Source organism: Melospiza georgiana, chromosome 3 (assembly GCF_028018845.1).
Source record: "Melospiza georgiana isolate bMelGeo1 chromosome 3, bMelGeo1.pri, whole genome shotgun sequence".
Lineage (NCBI taxonomy): Eukaryota > Metazoa > Chordata > Aves > Passeriformes > Passerellidae > Melospiza > Melospiza georgiana.
In genome coordinates this window covers 62,895,769-62,915,376 of record NC_080432.1, presented here as the reverse complement: position 1 = coordinate 62,915,376, position 19,608 = coordinate 62,895,769, and the positions used below count along the sequence as shown (strand labels likewise).

General features: G+C 40.6%; 1 protein-coding gene across 6 annotated transcripts in view; it reads left to right on the top strand.

Annotated features, from left to right (window-relative positions):
• The window catches only part of MAP7 (microtubule associated protein 7), a 109,583-nt gene that overhangs the window by 1,654 nt on the left and 88,321 nt on the right, over positions 1-19,608 (top strand). For 2 of the 6 annotated variants that reach the window (XM_058021479.1, XM_058021477.1), the window contains exon 1: positions 8,742-9,340. The exons of 1 other annotated variant lie outside the window; for it this stretch is intronic. In XM_058021479.1, the coding sequence (XP_057877462.1) occupies positions 9,211-9,340 (130 nt within the window). In that variant the 5' untranslated portion in view covers positions 8,742-9,210. Of the gene's footprint in view, positions 1-8,737; positions 9,341-19,608 lie in introns of those variants that run through there. 3 more of the 6 variants (XM_058021476.1, XM_058021475.1, XM_058021480.1) reach the window with 2 other exon arrangements.

Genomic DNA, 19,608 nt, shown 5'->3' with positions numbered 1-19,608 from the left:
CTGTGTTGAACTTTTACTCATTGGGACATCTGTAGACTGAAGGATCTGCTTGCATAAGTTCTTGAGTATTTTGAATTCAAATTACTTTGTGCTGTCAAAGTTCATTTGAAACTTCTTTGTGAGTGAAACGTCGGAGTTAAACATCTGTGAAGCTTAACTATGAAGCTTTTCTGTGACGTTTGTTGTCTGCTGAGATCCTTTAGGTCTCTGAGTTATCACAGGGACCACTTTGCAGGTGTTCACCAACAGGAAGAACCTCAAAGCACATCAGGGATCTGCTGCTTTGGTCCATCCATGAGCGAGCAGATGTGTGTGCCCAGGGAGGGCCATGCTGTGGCTGCAGCCTGCTCTGCAGGCGGAGCACCTGTGTTTGGATCCGGCTCCTCAGGAAGGTCAACATCCCATCTGTGCTTGGTGAAATTAGCTACCGGTAAAACTATTGCCTCTGTTGAAAAACAAAGCTCTGTGTGTGTTGTGGTGCGTGGCTGGTTTGTTTCTTTCCTCGCCTTCTGTGGCTACACACATGGACTTTCAGGGCTGATCCTGGGGAAAGCTTCAACATCACCGCAAGAGTTTTGCAGGGGGATGTTACAGGTGGATCCCTTTATTTGCAGATGGTCTGCTGCACTTAACTAGCTTTCTTTGGGTAAATGGCTTAATTATCAGGGTGAAGGGTTTTTTTTTATTCTGCCATTCATAAATTTATAGATGGCAAAGTGAGTACAGTGCTCAGGGGATATACTAAGTTACACCAGTTAGAATTTTTCAGTCATAGCTACTTGAGCATCTAATAGTGCTAATAAGCTCTTCAGTGATTCCTGAGATGAGAGGAGCCCTCTTGTGGGGAATGCCACATGGAGAAGCTTCTGAGGCGCCTCATTTTTTGGCTGCCCATCCATAAACAAAGGCATGTCTCTGCCTGTGAGAGTTCCCCATGCGTGCTCTGGGCTGCCTTGGCCAGCTCTGTGCACAGGTAACAATTTACTTAAGCTCTGGGATAACAGAGAGAGCTATGTGTTCGTAACATTGCAAAGAAGCTTTAATGCTGTGGTTTTGTGTGCTGTTGTAGTTAGCTCTTTCTTCTAAGTGAGCTTAGTATTACTCTGTGCTTTTTGCTACAAAACAAATCTGCCCTTTAAATCATGTCAGTGCCTGGTGGCTTGTGAAAGCTGAAAACTTGAGGTGTTTGCTCTTTAACTGCCGATGGGACTTTTTATTTGTTGCTTGCTTAGCCTGGTATTTTCTCCATCTGAGAAGAAATCAAATTTCATCTTTCTGTGTTTATTTTTTATTTCCTAACAAAGAGATATATTATTCGGGAAAACACAGAAGTGCAGAAAGCATAGAGTGTCTGGGAGCTGAAGGCGTGCTCTGGTTCCCATGGCTCTTTCCCAGCGGTTCCAGTGTGTTTTACTGGGGAGGATTTACACGGCAGTGTTGAGACGCGCGGTTTTTGTCTCTCAGACGATCCATGTCCTTCCCAGGGGAGCTGCCGGGTGCAGGGCGGCCACAGTGGCCGGAGGAGGGGATGGATATGCCCGTGCCCAGGCACCGGCACCGAGGGATGTCACGGTGCTCCGGTACAGGCTGCGATACCGCCGAGGGCACCTCTGCCCCAGCCAGGGCTCCTTGCGCTCACCCATACGTGAACAGCACTGTGGGAGCTGTTCCCAGGCGTGGGGATCAGGGAATGCCGCGAGGGTGTGCGCTCACACACGCTGCAGGTGTCGATGCCTGTGTGTGGTGGGCGTGCTCTGAATTCCACCCGTGATTATCTGAACGTTAGCACATTGCGAACCCTTTCTATCTCTTGGTGTATAAATCGTGGATCTGCAATTCTTCTACTGCCACCTCCCCTCTAAAGAAAATCTATTCAAGCTATGAAATCGTGTCTCAGAGCCTGTGATTATATCTTTGGTCCCACATTAACGATTTTTGAGGCCGTACTGAATGCACAGAGACTCAGATTTTTCAGTACCTTGTAGAATGAAAATGATACAACTAAATTAAATTCAGGTTAAGATCCTCATAGAAGCCATCCCTCAGCTTCAGAAAGCTGTTCAAGTACTGTGTCTGGGTATCTCTTGTTGGTCAAGTAATGTCTATGCAAGGACTACACGCTATGGAAGAGTTCAAACGTGCCTTTTTCTGTGCTTATTGTGTAATGGGAGTCAGGCTTTCTCCACCCACCTACACCCAGCATTACTAGTGTAAAAAAAAAAAAAAAAGAAGAATGAGGTATGTGTGTGAAACAAACCACAAGAAACACAAACTCAACAACAAAAATCCAACCCTGTCCAAAAAAATTTCCCCCCCAAAAGTTCAAAACCACAGAAACTCTACGCACACAAAAGCCCCAAATCCAAACACTGCAATTAAAAAAAAAGTTTATGAAGAATCAGGCCTGTTAAGTGATGGTCAAAGAGCTGGCTTATGTGGTACTTCCAGTACAGAAAAAGAGGTTTTACTAATTTAGTTCAAGTAGTATGTGTTGCTGTTTTCCTTGGGCTTGGCTTTGAAAAGAGATGTACTTGTGTATGTGCTGTTTCAAACTGCAAAAAGTTGTAAATTTACAGTACTCTGAGATGGCTGATACTTTATTTGCATGATTTATTATTATCCCAGATAAACAAATTTAATACTTTAGATCTGAAAATTATTTGTGGTGTTAAAGGTAATTAAATGATCAGAGAAATTATTGCCTCAGTTATGTAAATACTGTATCATCTTGCAGCAACATACACATATTTCTTCAAGCAGAAAACAAAGTAAGTCTACATCCACAATACAAGCCACAGTGTGCTGCTGCTGTTGTTGTGTCTGTGTATATCTGCCCTTCCTTTGGGGAGGGGATCCCCTCTCTGTGACTTGCATTAGACAAATGCAGTGGTCTGCCTGGAACTATGGCAGAAAAGGTTCTGTGTATATTATATTCTTCTTTTACTCTACATATGCATGAGAAATGGTGTATTTGTGAAACTGGTTCAGGTTTAATTCTGCACCTCTCCCTTAGTGTTGATAGTTGCTTTCATGAAAACCAGTAGGCTTTAGGGACAAAGCTTGAAAATATGTATTCTAGGAGATCTGTCAGAGTTCAGGGGAAACAACTGTAAGGTGTCTGCTAAGATGACATGCAGGACTAGGCTGCCCTGCTGTTCATATAAATGGAGCTAGAAACCCTGACTCTTGTTGACGATGAGATTCTTCAGAGAGGTGATGGAATGATTTGTGCTCCAGAAGGAGAGTCACTGTGAGACTCATGAGGGGAGAAATAAACTACTGATGTCTCCAAATATATCCTTGTCTCTCTGTCTGAAACTCTGTTCTTCCTTATCCAAAAGTCCAGACATCTTGGTCATCCTCTAAGAAACATGTTGGAAACTAAGATGTCAGTAAAGCACTGGTAATTAACACTGGTAATTAACACAGTTCACAGGATTCCATCTAGCAGATACTAATGCCGGTAATACAACAATGGAAAAAATTTTAATTTGGTCTTGGCATAGCTCCTTTTCTTTCATGTCCCTGTTTCTGTGAAAAAAAGCTTGGAGCCTTGTCTTTAAAGTATTCATTTCTACTGAAAACTTAGTATGTGAGTGCTCTTAATTTTGAGTGCTATACAAATGCTTGGTTCTCTTGATACGTATTAAACTTAGGTACTCTAAAAAAATAAGCTTTTTTGTTGTTGTTGTTGTTGTTTTTTGGGTTTTTTTTTTTTTCTCCCAGACAGAAGCAGTGACAACATTGCCCTGGGTATTAGTTTTAGGGCAATTAGAATTTATAACTTCTGTCTTCTACCAAATTCCTGTTTGCTACTGTCCTGTGACCTCCCAATTCCTTGCTGCCTTTCATTATTTAACTGACCATTGGTTGAAATTGCATGATATGTTCTACTATAGGGCCTGTTCCAACACCATTCTGTTATATATAAATAGTGTTGACTAAGAATGATCAAGTATGTTTTTGATTCATCATGGTGTGTCTTGTGCAATGTTTATAGTTAGTCATACTATGCAGATCAATTTAATTAAAACATGTGACAGACTTGTTAATGTAAGTCTTGTATTTGATTGTTTTATTGGTATGTATGTGTGGAAAGTGTTTGTGAACGATGAGATTCTTGATGAGTTCCTCGTGTTCGTGTGCCTTTTTATGCTGATGAATGAGTTTGACTGAAACAGCTGGTAGGGCTTCCAGCATTCTCCTAAATTTTTCCTATGCATGGAAATGCACACAGGTTTAGATTTCTTTGACAGAAGCGGAAACAGTTAACACTTACCTTCTGCCTTGTCACTTCTGATGAGTTCTAACAGCCCTTGGTCCAGTGTGTGGCACTGTGCACGTCAGAACGGCAGACTGGGAAGAAGGTTTCCCTTCTTATTCTCTAGCATTTTATAGTCTTACTGATTAATTCAAGAGGCAATTTTTTTTCCTTCCAAGAAGGGGAAAAGAAGAAATCAATTATTATATCAGATGTTTATATACTGAAATTGTTTAAAAATAATTGAGTAAAGTTAAACTTAACTGCAGTAAAAATAATTGGTTGGTCCTTTATTATCTTGTATATAAAATTGAGGCCTTAGAGATATCTTTGAAGAGAAATTCAGAAACCTCTATAAAGACAAGGTTATTATGTGTAACTTTTGGAAAACAAGAGGTAGAAGGAAGAGAAAATAGAGAGCAGCAGTGGAAAACATTAGGTGTTTGAGACAGTGGTTGACTTAATGGAAGAAAGTGTTTTTTTCTGATACAGCGGCTATTTTGGTTATTTCCAAATTAACTGTAAAAAAACCCCAAAGCGAGGTACGAAGCTGAATCCCACCTGTCTTTTTAAGGCTGGTTTGTTTCGGCCTAGGTTTAAATGCTAGAGAAAAGGAAGTTTCCAGCCCTTTAAGGCTGGATAAATAGCTGTTTTCTCATATGAGTAGGAAAAAAACAAAAAACCAAAAAAAACCAGGCCCTACTTACTCCATCTTTTAGGCTTGACTTCCTGATTCAAAACCTGGTGAAGTAGAAAATAAACAGACATGTGATTCCTGAAGAAAACTAGGAATAGATTGAGTTTGGATTTTAGTTAGTATATGTATATTTCAACATAGCCCTGTGAGGCAGAGAGAGTTGATGATCTTTATGGATCCCTTCAAATTTGAGATTTGTATGATCCAGCACTGCCTATAATATGTATTTTTAAATGAGTTCTTAGAAAAAGCTTTTAATACAGATGATTAATATTGAAAATATGAAAAATCTATACAAAATATGATTTGTGTGTTTTGATGATTAGGTATGTTAAAATTTTTTGGTATAATGTTTTTTGCAGAACAGGATGGGAGATTTTAATTGAATTTTCCTGGGTTTTTTTTCTCCAAGAAAGAAACATTTGGAACTTAGTTCCCAATAGAACCCTATTGTTTCAGAGAGGGAAAACATGAATATGAAAGCAAAATTCTAAGATAGATAACTACCTTGCCCTTAACCTCTTCAGTTGTAAGAAAATCAGAAAAAAACAATGAAATAGTGGCAATCTGTAAAGGAATGTATGCTAAAATAATATATTTACTTGATCTATTTCTTGATACAAAATACATGCCAGTTGAGGGGAAGCTTTCACAAGGTAGTGGAGGTGGAATGTAAAGTTACATGCAATTCATTATACTCTAAATCACAGTAATGAGCTTCATGGACAGTTTGGATAGTTTACAGGGAATGAAACAATCCTGTTAACGAAAGAAGATAGCAAATCTAAAATTCAGCCATGGTGACTGGCTTCAACTTCCTTTGCATTTCATAGGTAAAGATATCAAGTCTTAATACCTGAGGGTAAAGCAGAAACATCTCTCAGTGTGTTGTCATAAATATTTACATTCCCTGTATCATGATATAAGTGTCCTAATAGTCCTTGTTAAACTGCTGTTAAAGACTGCTGCATATCAGATGATGTTTTGTGCAGGTAATTATACCTATAGAGTCCAGTGGGTGAAAGTGGGTGTGTTTAAGTGTCATGGTTTGACTGATAATCAGTTTGCAGGTGTTGTAAAAAGGAAAATAATGACCCAGTGCCCTCAAGATACACAGTTGCCCTCACTTCATCTTTTGAGAGTTTTACTCAGTCAGTAAGAGACCTCAGCTGTGATTGTCCTAATGACAAAAACATAGATGACTAATGGTTAGAGGGGGAAAAATATCAATAATAAGGGTTATTTAAGAAAATTGTTTGTTTTGTCTTTTTTTTTTTTTTCAAGTGTTTAACAGCCTTGTTCCTAAAATTAGCCCCCCCTTTGTTCCCTCAGGGGAATGTTGCTTTCATCCCAGTTTTCATATAGAAGCTCCCACGTAGATGAGACGAGGCAGAAATAAGCAAAGCTTTCCTGCTAGGAATACCTCAGGAACTTCATTTTCTTCCTTAAACCAGTGGATTGAGGAAGGGGGAGTTGTCAGTACAGTCTCTTATGCAGTGCTGGTACCTTTAATGTGTATTCAGTAGTATTTTTAGAAATTTTTTTCAGAAAAAAAAATTGCCCAAGTGCCTAAAGTTATGGGGTTTTTTATTATAATAGGTGTCCCTTATATGTAGTAGGTTGTATTTTATTAGGCATTTGAAAACATGTTGTGAGCTGGCATAGTTTTTAACAACAGGGACCTTGAAATAAAATCTTGCTGTGCAAGCTGAATGTGCTGTTGATACTTTTCCTCTGTCACCTCTGCATTAGTAAGTCAACAGGAAGGAAAATGTGCCAACACCTCAGTTGCCTGTGTGTCATTGCTCAAATCCATCTGCACCAGCCCCTGAAGCATCAAACTTGGTTATTACTACGTTTTGTATGGAGGTCAAGTCACTCTTATGGGTATGGGGGATTCTGCAAGGACCAAGGAAGTAATTCTCAGTCCTGTAGCTGTCCTGCATGACTCCTGCAATAATAGGGAAATGGACATGCTGAAACAGTAAACATACCTGTAAGGTGGGAAGCTGCTCCAGTCAGGTGTATTTTTGCGCGTTGTATACTTCTGACATGTTTTGAAATGCCTATTTAAGGACTTTCTAATCAAAGGTGATTAAACATCATTTTTAAAAGGTAGAAATCCATACTTAGTGACTTAAAGCAGTGAAATGGGGTGGAGCAATATTTAATGAAGCTGCCATATAAATATTGTTTTCTATTACTTTTTTTTCTGTTGGCAGGTCTTGGCACGTATGAAAAATTGTGATGGTACCAACTACTGTCCACCTTGTGTGATGATGTGTGTTCTGTTAGGTAGTGTTTGTGGTTAGGTGGATGGGATTTCAGGAATGAAGCTCTTTCTCTTTATGGAATAAAGTAGTGGTGCCTGTATAAACGCCAGAAGGCAAATTGCTGAGGCAAAGAGCAGCTTGTGTTAGAGCTTCTTGCCTTACTCCTTTGTCCACACCCTGTAGTACAAAGTGTCTCTAACTGCACACAAATGACATCATGTGCAGCTTCCGTGTACGCCCAGAGTCCAAGGTGTAGCCAGGAGGAAATACATACTAGAGGTGGGCTCTGGGCTTGGTCCTGCAGAACGCTTCTGTTTTGGTTGGGTGTTTTGTGGCTGTGCTGGAGAGGGAGGAACGGTGCAGCTGAGCCTTCAGGTGGTGCTGTGTTCTTCTGGATCCGCTGTGATCCTGGCTCATGAGCCTGAGATGTGCAAGGACAGAGCTATCCTGCCAGCTGAGCATGATCCAGGACTCCTCTGTAAAGAGCACCCCAGCCCACTGTGGCAGTCAGCAGAGTTCGTGTCATAAATTCTGACCCTGCTTCGGTTTTGTTACCTGTGTCGTTAGGTGATCACATACATCTGTGTGACTCGCAGTTTTCAATGAGCCACCTACAGACTTGTCAGCTACTGTCTGTGCCATCTTGTGGTGGCTGATCAGGTTACATCAAGATGCCCTTAAAAAAACAAACAAACAAAAAAACCAACCAAAACAAAACAACCCTGAAGTGAGGAAAAATAATGTACTTTTAAAATTACAGAGTGATTCCAGCTGGCAGTTTTTCTTCGGCAGCATTTTGAAATGGTGAGCACACCCTGAATTGAGGTGGAAGCGGATGAAGTTTAAGGTGTCTCTCAGGTGAAATATCCGGCATGTTGCATAGTGGCATTTGCAGCTGTGAAGGATGAAACATTCAGATTGCAAAACTTGTGAGCAAGCATTGTGTTGTAAATGGCTTAGAGAAAATCCAGAATGCCAGCATATGAGGAAAATCAATTAACTAAAACTACCTGGGCTGTTTGGACTTTGCTCGTTTTGTCAAGTGTATGTTAAAGGTTGGTGCTGTAAAACTAATGGCGTGGCACAGAATTTTCAGAATTTTGTTGCCCCATGCTTTCCACACAAACTAGAAATTCTCATTTTTGCATTTTCACATGTGGAAAAGAATGTTCCAACACCTGCCTGTAATTGTGGGTGTATGCATTCCTAATGCAAAAGGTATGTACTGCATAGGAAGGTGATTAAGGGGGTGGGGGGGCGGTGGCACACACGACACCCAGCACACGCAGATACAGAAGAGGACTCATCCTCATTGTTTTAGGTTAGGCTGAAATTTTTAAACATGAATAAGCAGAACAGCTGAGCAAAAAGCAGGTTCATGCCTGGCGCCTTCCAGGCTTCTTTTCGCTCAGTGCTCGAGTGCTTGTGCAACCGCAGCTCCATTCTCCCGCTGCCTGGAGAGGAGGAAGGAGCAGCCCCTGCTGCCGAGGAGCTCCCAGCTCTCCACAAGCGTGCAGGAGACAGCGTTCCCAAGGCCGGCTCGCTGCAGCTGAGGAGACAGCACTCATAGACCCTCCTTTGATTAGGATGTGTCCGTGTTGTCAGGGCAACTGTTAACAGCGGCGTATCATATTTTCTCCTCTTGTACTGCGTGCTGAATATTTTAGTGTGCTGTGGCTGGAAGAAGGTGCTGCTGCAAGGAACCTGGAGCTGTGGGCCGGGATCTGATTGAACAGGTTAAGACAGCAAAGAGCAGCATCCAAACCAATGTGCCTTTGATTAGGGCTTTTCTTCAAGGAGGGAAACGACTGCAAGCCTTTCCTGCCGACTAGATGTTGGTATTTGTCAGCTGTTTGCATACTGCTTATCCATAGGGGATCTGTTACAAGTGCTCAAATGAACAGACAGCGTTGCAGCTAGCAGCTAATCAGGGGCTGGAGTTTCTTACTTTTTTTTAATAAGCAAGAGGCAACAGCAGCATGCCTGGTTCAGCTATTGCCCTCCGACAAGAGAGACTGAAGAAAAGTGCCAGGCCAAGTCCCCCAGGTTTATTCACCATTAATGAAGAGGATGAGCAGCAAAAAAATGGGAATTCCACAAGACTGAAAGGTACGTTGCTGTTCTGCAGTGCAATCAGGGCTGCCTGAGGGATACGCTGCACAGCAGGCACAGCAGGGTTTTATTAGCTCCTCTGTGTGCTACAGAGAGTCTGTAAGTGACTGGTGCAGTTTGGCACTCACAAATGTGCTGTGCATGATAGGTGTGTTTAAATCCCCTGGCTTGTTATGCCATCAGCTGCTTTGGCTCTGAAGAAAGCAATACTTTTTAGTTATTAATCACATTTCTTCTGGTAGGGATAATGGTCCTGCATCTGAAATATATGGGTGAGCTTCTGTGTGTTTACTTTGACTTCTGTTTACAGTCTGGGTAAATAACTGTTAAAAAGAAGGGTAGGCTTGGAGAGTACAGAATGCAGTGCCTGCCTGTTACAGAAGACAGCTTTGCCAAAGACAATGTGAAACTGTCTATACTTCCACTCGTGTGCGGGAGGGGCAGTGTGCCTTTGGCAGAGCATAAAAAAATACACATTGTTCTAACATGCTGACTTTTTGTCTGACAACAAAACAAAACAGACAGAAAACACAAACCCAACAAACTGTTAAAGAAAAATATTTATGGTGCATAGGGTAGGTAAGCAGTGGTGGCAGAGGGATGCTGATGGCCATTGATTTATAGCAGGTCTGTCAAGCCTGTGTAGCCACTGTCTGCCTTGTATAATTTATTTCCTATTTCCTATATGGATCCTAGTATTTAAACTCTCTTAGTCTGTCAGGGATTCTGCTACTTACAGTTTTGAGGTTTTTTTGGGTTTTTTTTGTCTTCGAGTGGTTCTGTGTGTATGAACACTCCTTTTGGGGGGGGGTGGAGGGAAGGGGTGGATTGTACCAGTTTTTGTTTACAAAACAAATGTTAGTTTGTAGCCTCAAGACACTGTTTTAAATTTCAGTTATTATCATTCTACCAGTAACAGGAGAGCCTAGAAAGCATTTAAATAGCAAATTTATAGTATGTGTATTTATTAGATCTGAATAATTTACAGCTGATTATTTTCTTTTTCTGAAGGAAAAAGATAGCTAGCTTGGTAGCTTTTACAAGCAATTTCAGAACTCAGGTCTTATTTGTTGGGGTTTTTTGAGTTTACAGCTTGTACTTTTTTTTTTCTCAGAATAGTAAAAGACTTAACTGGTTAGAGCTTCATGATAAAAGATATATTGCTAGTCATTGTAATATGCCTGTTGTGTTAGGATCTTCTGTTTGCACTTACCGGCTCTTCTGTGTATTTGAAACTGCCCATATAAAATGGAGATCCAAACTCTAGCGTGAGGTTATTGAATTCTTAATGTTTTAAGAAGCATATTACTTTACTTTATCACCCACTGGATGGCTTCCAGAGTCAACAGTTCATAAAGCTAAAAATCAATAATTTGCCTGGTTTTGTTCAATGGCACTGCTAGTTTCCCAAGACTTTGTTGACTTAGCTACTCTTTTCTACTTGCAGGAGCTACACATATGTGCTTATCCTTTGTCTCTCTTGTTTTAACTGAGATTTGATTTTTGATTATTCCTTTATTTTCTCTTGTTGCTGTGAAATGTAAGCAGATGTGTGTGAGCAGTAGCACAGATAGCAAGCAAACAAGTTCATGCAGTTTTAAGAAGATAAAAAATTTGTCAGCTTACCTTGACTGCTCCTGGTGAGAAATAATATAGGAAATGGTACAAAATATGCTGCAACGATATTAATTTGCTTTTCATTTTACTAGATATTTAAAATAGCTCATAGTGTCTCTAGAACAGTGCACCACTTGCACAGTGATACCTGTGGGTAAATACCTACGTCTGTACATCTGAATGTTATCAGTCATTAGGTGGGTTAGGCTGGAATGCCTGGAAGTGAAGAATGCTTGTACTCAGGGTGCTCTTCTTCTCCCCTGGTACCAAGAAAGGTCACTCCTGTGCGACTCTGACTGGGTGATGGACCCACATGGGGCTTTTGTGAATCTTTAGTGCCTGTTTTCTCTTGCTTCTTTACAGGGTTTGCCTTTCTTAGTTCTTTACCTGTTGTTTTTGCTCAGCAAGCACCTGCAGCTACTGAGATGTCTATTTGTTTTTTTCTCTCTAGCACATTTTAAGTCAGGGTCCTCTTTGTGGGAGATGGGCTAAATGTTGTCTTCATCTGCAGTTTCTGTTATCATGCTAGTTTAAAACCCAAGAGTCCTTTAATGGATCTGATACTCCAAAGAAGTTCCTTCCTCCATTAAGTGTCTTTCAATATCATCACAAGATTTAAAATAATCAATATTTTAATATTTCAGGTCTTCTCAGACTACTAAGGCTTGATTAGACTTTTTATGAGAGTTGTTTTACTTCAGAAACAAACATTTATGTGGATCTTAAAGTGGCTGGCCTTTGTGAGGTTTTCTGTAAATTGATTTTAGTACTGGCCATTCCTTTGCTTGTGTGGCTGCCTGCATTGTAATTGGAGGAGTCTGGTAGGCAAAATGAGTTTGTTTCTCCAGTGAAAACAAATAATGACAATGCTGGAGATATTAAAAGCGTGCAGTGACCTTTATAGCCATGTGCTCCTGATCTTTCCTTTGCTTTGATGTGAACCGTATTTACTGCTTTTTCAACAAATATTTTAACTTCCCTTCCTCCTCTTGTCTTTGGGACAAGGCCTGCATATTTGTTATATATCTGTATGGCACCCATTATTTCAGCGTCTTGAGATCCTGTTGTGTTGTGGAAGAGTGCAAATAAAAATTACTTCGAATAACCTTTTTAACCTTTATTAACAGTATTTATTCTCCTTTCCTGTTATAGCACTCAGGAATTTTGCTACATAGTGCACTCTTCAGATACAATTTCTATGGGTTTACAGAAGCTTATTCTGCACTTGAATTGGTTTTTGGTTTAGTTACCAGCTTTCCTGAAGTTCTGCAGCTATATTCACAAAAAAACAGGCAAACAGGAAGAGAACCACACACTTAACAGACTCAATGTTTCCCTAAAGCTTGTGTAGTTAAACAGATATTGTTTCTGTGACTGAAGAGAATGTGTGTATGTGGTTCTGTACATAATCACAAATACATGACTTTGAGTAGATTAGTGTTTAATTACAGGTATCCATCCTGTGTGTGTGAACTTCAGCTTTAGCCATTCCTTGAATTCAGGCACAAGCAATTAAATCTGCCTTAGAGGATTTCCCTCCTCTGCTTTGTTAATTTTGTGCTCCTTGGATGTAGTCTTAAAACCTTACTCAATCTTATGAAATTTTGAAGTGATGCTTCCTCTCCTTCCTCTTAGGAGGAGCACCTTCTCAACTGTTGGCAATGTGAAACTATCACTTGACAAGGCTGGAAAAACAATGCTCATGTTTCTGGGTTATGGATTTGAATACTTAATAACTGAAATAATTATGACATTCATGACAAATTAGTGAAAAGTCTCAATTTAGCAATGGAATCCTTCACCATCCTGCTTATTTAAAACTGATCAAGGGAGGGTACTTCTAATCTACTGAGTGAGTATTGCTAATACAAAGCTAGACATACCTGCCTTAGCTTTCTGAAGAGTAGCACTGATTCTTTGTCTTTCACTGATCTTGAAAACAAGAGAAGGGCTTTTTTCAGTCCTTTGGCGAATGTGCTGGTCATCACTGACAGTGATGTCAGTGATCACCAGCAGATTTTGCCACTGTCGTCTGTTATGTTTGTGCATACTGTTCATTTCAGATGAATGATTTGTTCTTCCAGAGACATGAAGGAGATTTCTTATATCATGACTGGGTGCTTAGTTGCCGTGTTCTGTGTGTGTTAGTGAAACACCTATTTCTTTTTAGACTCAGATTCTCTAACTTTTAGTTCAGTTGTTGTCTGTTACTGTGTGTCTATACCCAAAACAAACTTAAAATGCCTGAAAGAAAAGGGAACTTGGCATCTTCAAGTGCATTAAACTGATAGTCCTGGAAACTGAAACTGTATACTTACAAAACAGGTATTGCATGGGGTGTGGAAGTGTAATTTTATCCCACGCTGCAGAGTGTGCCTCAGGCAGGATCCAGCATGACAGGGGAGTCTCTGGCTTTCACCACACTTTAAACCAGCAAAACTGCCTGGGATGGTGGCTAACAATGGGGCCTCTTGATGCTGGTCAGGAGGCTGACCTCCAGTTTGTTTGGGGCAAAAAATGGTGAGCAGTTGTTAAAGGCTGATGAGCTGGCTTACCAAAATCAAGTATACTGGAGGTTTTCCTGACAATATATAGCCCTATCTTGCCCATCTGCATTTGAGGCAAAGTGAGTGAAAGGAGTGGATGGAAGGAAGGAAAGGAACCAATTCTCATTTCAATGTTGGTTGTGTAAAGGGGCAGGGCTGAGAACCCAGACAGTGTGGTCTGGTGTCCTGCACCTTCCACTGAATTCTGCTGATGTGTCTGCACTTCCTTTCTTTCTGCTAGCTAAGGCCAGGAGAAGAGGGATCCAAAAGTATCTTTGATTCTTCTGGACATTTATTTACAGAATCACAGAAAAGGTTGAGTTGGAAGGGATCCACAAGGATCATTGAGTCCAGCTCCTGGCCCATCACAGGACCATCCCTGGGAATCACACCATGTGCCCAAGAGTATTGTCCAAACATTTCTCCAACTCTGTCAGCTGGTGCTGTGACCACTTCCCTGGGGAGCCTGTTCCAGTGCCCAACCTTCATCTGGGTGAAGAACCTTTTCCTGATGTCCAACCTAAACCTCCTCTGACACAACTTCAGGCCGTTCCCTCAAGTCCTGTAACTGGTCAGCGTAGACATCAGTGTCTGCCCCTCCTCTTCCCCTCACAAGGCAGTTGTAGATTGCAATGAGGTCTTTTGAAATGGCTCTCAAAGTGTCTGGGAGGTACATTCTTGAAAAAGCCCTACATTCATTGTTTACAGTGTAGCTGTTGGGGAGACAAAATGAACTGGTGTTTTTTTCAGCAAACTGCTGCCTCTGTTTGTAGGGAGTCCCCATTCATAGCTGTAGGTGCTAGGTACCAGGAAGCATCCCATTTGTAACCATGACAAAGAGATACTAACATGAAGAAATTTATAAGCAGTAAAGGAAAGAGACTATGCTGAAAGTCTGTGGGATAGCAGGGAATATGTCTACAGACCAGTAGAGCAAATCTGATTTGTTCAGTCCCTCTGGCTTTCAGAGTGAAAGTCCAAGGTCTGAGGACTTGGCTTGTATTGTAACACAGCCTGTTCATCAAAGTGTGTGCTGGGATTACTGACAGTGCTTATCTGTGCTGGGTGAGAATCATCTTACACTTTTAGCTCAGCCCCATGAGAAGAGGCTTCTACTGCTGATGCTGGAGGATTTTGTTCAGTTCTTTTGGTGACTGCTTTTTTGGGGGGAAACAGCCTGTGGTCTGTTCATGTGCTCAGGGAGCATACTTGATATTGAGTGCATTGATGGCAAAAGTAAAAAAAAAAAGTATGATGTTGATAGTTTTGAAAGTTTAAGTTATTTGTTAAGGTGCACTCAGTTGAACTTGGCATGTGAACTAGGATAACCCCTTCTAAGGAAAGACTGAATTTTGCAAAATAGCTTTTGTTAAGTAAATGCAGTTATTTCATCCAAGGTCTAAATGATAACACAGTGTTCAGCAGAACTGTCCTGGGGAGAATAGGATGCAACATTTGGCTACTGTACTTGCAGGACAGGATGCTTGTTAAAGTTGCAAAATGATATGTGTTCAGTTTATTTGAGATAATTCTCAAGAAAGCTTTTGTATAAGAAACACCACTCATGAAAGATTGACAGCAAGCAGTGGAGTTTTTCCCTATTCACTATTAACTCTGTAAAAGTCATGACTTTAAAAACCTGGAATTTGGTATATGATTCTGTGTGGAAAATAAGTGTGAAGGGAGTGTGGGTTCATGGCCATTTCTTATGGGGAAAAAGAGAAACCTGGAAAGTGATAGATCTGTCCAAGAATCCTGAAATTCTCTGAGGTCTTTTTGCATTCTTTTTTCCCTGAAAATATGCCAATAATACTATTTCAAGGACTTTATATAGTAACACAATTTTGGAATAAGTTGACAGCAAGAAGAAATGGATTCCTGTGTCCCATGACACACACCTAGGTAGTACCATGTTTTTATTTTGCAGTGAAAAATTGAGGCAATAGCTAAGCTCATGTTTTTAAAAGAAATATGTTGCACTTCTATCACCTGATATTTTTGTGATTGTGGTTTTGTCAAGAGTCTTAGTGCTCTTGCTGCTGTTTGCAAAGCTTGCTCAGAAACTGCTGTATCTGTTCACTCCCTCTAAGCTGGCTTTGTACCCAGGTACATAGCAGTCTGAATTTATTTTTAAGGAAAAAGCTTTTGCTTGTCATGTTGAACTCCAGAGAAATTAATGAGCACTGGCCTAGAGCATTGCTTGTGGCCATGAGTGGTGATGGAGCTCTATGTATTACCAGGATCAGCTGATTCAGTGGGAGTACATAATTTTTCTTCCTACACAAGCTCACATGTGTGCCTTCTTTGCTTTCTTATCTACCTACAGAATAATTTTGGTGCCTTTTTAATTTTTTCTGGCTTCTTTAAATTCAATCTGTACTTTACAGCCGGCAACCTTGTTTTTCTGTTATTAGAGAATTAGGAGTTCTGAATGACAGCATCTCATAAGAGTCTCGTGGCATTATCAGAGGTCTCTTCAGAAGTGATTTGTGGATGTGGGATTTTTTGTTTGTTTGCTGAGACATGCTATGGTATTATTTAATCTAGTCTACCCAACCTCAGACCACAACAGTAATATTCCAGAACAAATGCCACAATGATTGATGCAATTTGCTGTGTTTTAATGAACTGCCTTCAGTCACTGAAGGTGCATCTCACAGTGCATTGTTTTTGCAGCCAAGCACTGCTTGAAACTCACGAGTTTTAGATGCATTGAGTTGAAGCATGGTTAGAGTGGGCACTGATGTCTATGGGTCAGATTTGTATAATGAATGTAAGAGACACTAAGAGCCAATATTTAATAAACAAATAAAAATGCAGATGAAATATCAGAAATTGAATCAGGGAGTATTCTAAAACTCGGACTTCGAAAACTTGTTGCTTGAAGTAAATTATTTTTCTGTTTCAGCAGAGTGGAATGGAATCACATTTACTAAATTCTGCATAAAACTCACATTGATTTATAGGTCTAACCATGAAACCCATAACTGAATTGTCCCAACCCCCATCTTAGTGTATAGATGTAGCCTTAACTGCTTAGTCAGGTTCAAGGGAGAAATGACTAGGGGTAACAGGCAGATGGTATAAATTTTCATAAATTTTCTTTTTATGCTGGCAGTTTCAGAGGAGAGCCACTTGAATACTAGCTTCACTTTCTCCTTTAAATGATTAACTTGCTGATAATGGCTAGAGTAAACAAAGCTCCAGAAGGCAGGTCACTGCAGCTTAACCTGGATGCAGGTTTCTCCAGAGAGCAGAACTGTGTCCCTGTTGCAGTGGAGGAGACAAGGGGTTTGGAGCAGACTGTACCAGTGGAAAACTGAACTGCTTTGTCAGTACTGGCACAGACCTGTAGCTGTACTCTGTGTCTTTCTGCTGGGGAACTCTGAGTTGTTTTGAAGTAGATGAATAGCTTCTCTAGCTTCAATGGGGTGGTGGTACAAGATTGCTTTTTATTGTCCATTGAAGTTTTTGTTCTGTTTTATTCTGGACAAATAGATTTTCATCCAGTTACTTCAGATCTGTTGAAGCCTAGTTTTGCTCTTCAGCTTTCTGGAGGAAACATAGTTTTTCTCAGGGATTAGCTGTATTTCTGCGCATTTTTATGCAGTTTATCCGTGCAGTCGTCAACAAGAAGAAGCTGGGTTTCGAATTAAGAGTTGGAACAAATCAAGCATAGGTATCTGCTGAGATGTAAAATGTGGCAAGTAGCAGAGATTCCAAATTATAGAGGTCTTCCAGTTGATGCCTGTCACACAGGAATAAAAATTCAGTTAGATGAAGCAGTCCTCCTTTTCTGGTAGTAGTGTCTGTAGAGATGGCTTCAGGGAAAGCAGGAGTTTCCCGGTAGAAGTCACATCTGTGGTTTTTCAACTGGTCTCTTAATTGCAGCAAGGGGTCTTCAATAGTGTATGTTAGAGGCCAGATCTACAATCAACTTAACTCCTAGGCAAACAGACTCTCTGCCTCCTGTTCTGAGAGTTATCCAAAACCCTCAAGAAGCCAGGAGAAATGGTCAAGGTACTGGAGTTCCCAGAAGGGAGTCAATGTACTTAGAGTTTGTCGTTTGGTTGCTGGCCACCTGCTCATCAGTCTTTATTTCTTCTGTTTCACATCACTGCTGTCTGAGCCTCCAGTAATACCTACTCATTGGCCTTCACACAGAGGTTGATTGATTGATTTATTTTCCCTGTCAACATTCTTCTGAGTCTTCTTATATCTGAAGCTGACATAGGACCAAGTCTCCTTCTGCAATGTCACACCAGGCACAACAGCTCACAGATCTCTTCTGTGCTCTGCCACTGGCTTTTTGTTTACCATTGAAGGGCTATGGAAAGAGGCTGGTGCCACAGCACACCCTTACAGGAAATACTCCAGCTGGTGAATTTTGTCTTCACAAGAGCTTTGCTGCAGCCTACCATTGCATGGTATGCTGTGCTAAAAATGTGCTCTTTCCTAATCAAAAAGAGGGATGCTCCCTGAAAGATCTGAGGTTAGTCAATGACACAGAAAAAAATAGGAAAATTTTTTATCATCTTTCTCCTGGGAGGCAATAAGGAAAAGGATTGAGGAACTAACACTTTCAAAACTCAGTTTTCTGTAGGATGCCTGAGTTCTGGTTTGATTTGGGAATACGATTGTAGTGCTGATGTCCTAGGCAGACAGTCTGACAAGTTAAAAGTCCAGTGAAAGATCCTTGACCTAAAATCTCATGATACTTTAGAACATTTTGTTAAATGTGCTGAGGAAGCTTGGGTGGGGTTTTTCATTCTTGAATTCCTGATCTTTTTCAGCTTCTTTTTAATCTCGAGCACAGGCAAGGTGTATTATAGAAGTGCTGACAGAACTTGATTCATACTGTTGTATCTTAGTGTACAAAGCTATCTTGTTTCTCAATTCTGCTTCAGGAAGCTTTTCTGAAAGCTGTTTTGGAAATGCAGGTTTATCCAGTTACCCGCCCTTGACATAAGAAGTAATTCTTTAACACAGCCAGTTCTGGCTTTGGGTTTTTTTCCTTTATTCAGTGTCAATTGCCTCATCGCCTGCACGCTGACTAAATGCACTGGTAAAATTACAGTACTGAATTTTGGCGTGTGTGCTAAGACACCACTAATCACACCAAACACATCTGAGCTGTTTCTGAAGACAGAGATGTCATGTCAGTGGAGTTTGCACTAGTTTATAGTGCAGGAGTGGCAGTGTGGTGGAAAAACTGATGAACCTTCTTGCCTGTCATTTCTTAATTGTAGCAGTGGTTTCATTGAGGAATGTACATCCCATCTTGGACATGTGGTCCATACAAATTGTAGATAATGCCACTTTCACTTATGGTGTGCATCTCCTTTCACTAAAAAATGAAAACATGTTTACCTCACTCTCATTCCCTGCAACAAAGGAAGAAAAAGTATGTTTGGTTTTGTTGGGTTTTTCTAAACACAACCTTTACTAGCCACCTAACAATGGTAGTGATGTGTTTCCTTGCAGTCTGAACTGCAAAATAAGAGGTAAGGAAAAAAGCAGATGGCAGTTGCCATCTGTAAACCAGAAAAGGACAGCAACAACCAGCTGCTGAGGGAGGTATTAGCAATAAAACCAGATGCAGATCAATTAGTTTGTGCTTGTTGTGTCTGGGTTATCACTGTTTTGATATGTTCTTACACTTCCAATTTGGTTTTTTTCTGAATTATGCTGTAATGTGTTGATCTACTTCTGTGCTAGTATTTTTCTCTATGAGGTTATTGTCAGTTTTAGGAAACACAGTTGTCACAGTTTGTGTCCAGTGAGTTTCTGTGAGCCTCACCATGCCTGTGAGTTTGGTAGAGTTATGGTGCTGTAAACCGTACCTCACATGCTCAGTGTCACTGCAGGCTGCCTGCAGCACAGCCTGCCTTTTCACTACAGTATGTTCAACTTCAATCTTTGTAGTCAGTAACTGATGCAGTACTGTGCAGACTGGGGTGCTCACACACAGCACAGAGATGCTTGTGGATGCCTCCTGTTTTGGTTAGGCTTTTTAAAAATTCCTCTCAGATTTCACATGTTTGTGGCATCTGCATGATGAGCAATGTTCCAGGACTAAAATGTTTAAGGTGATAGTATGAT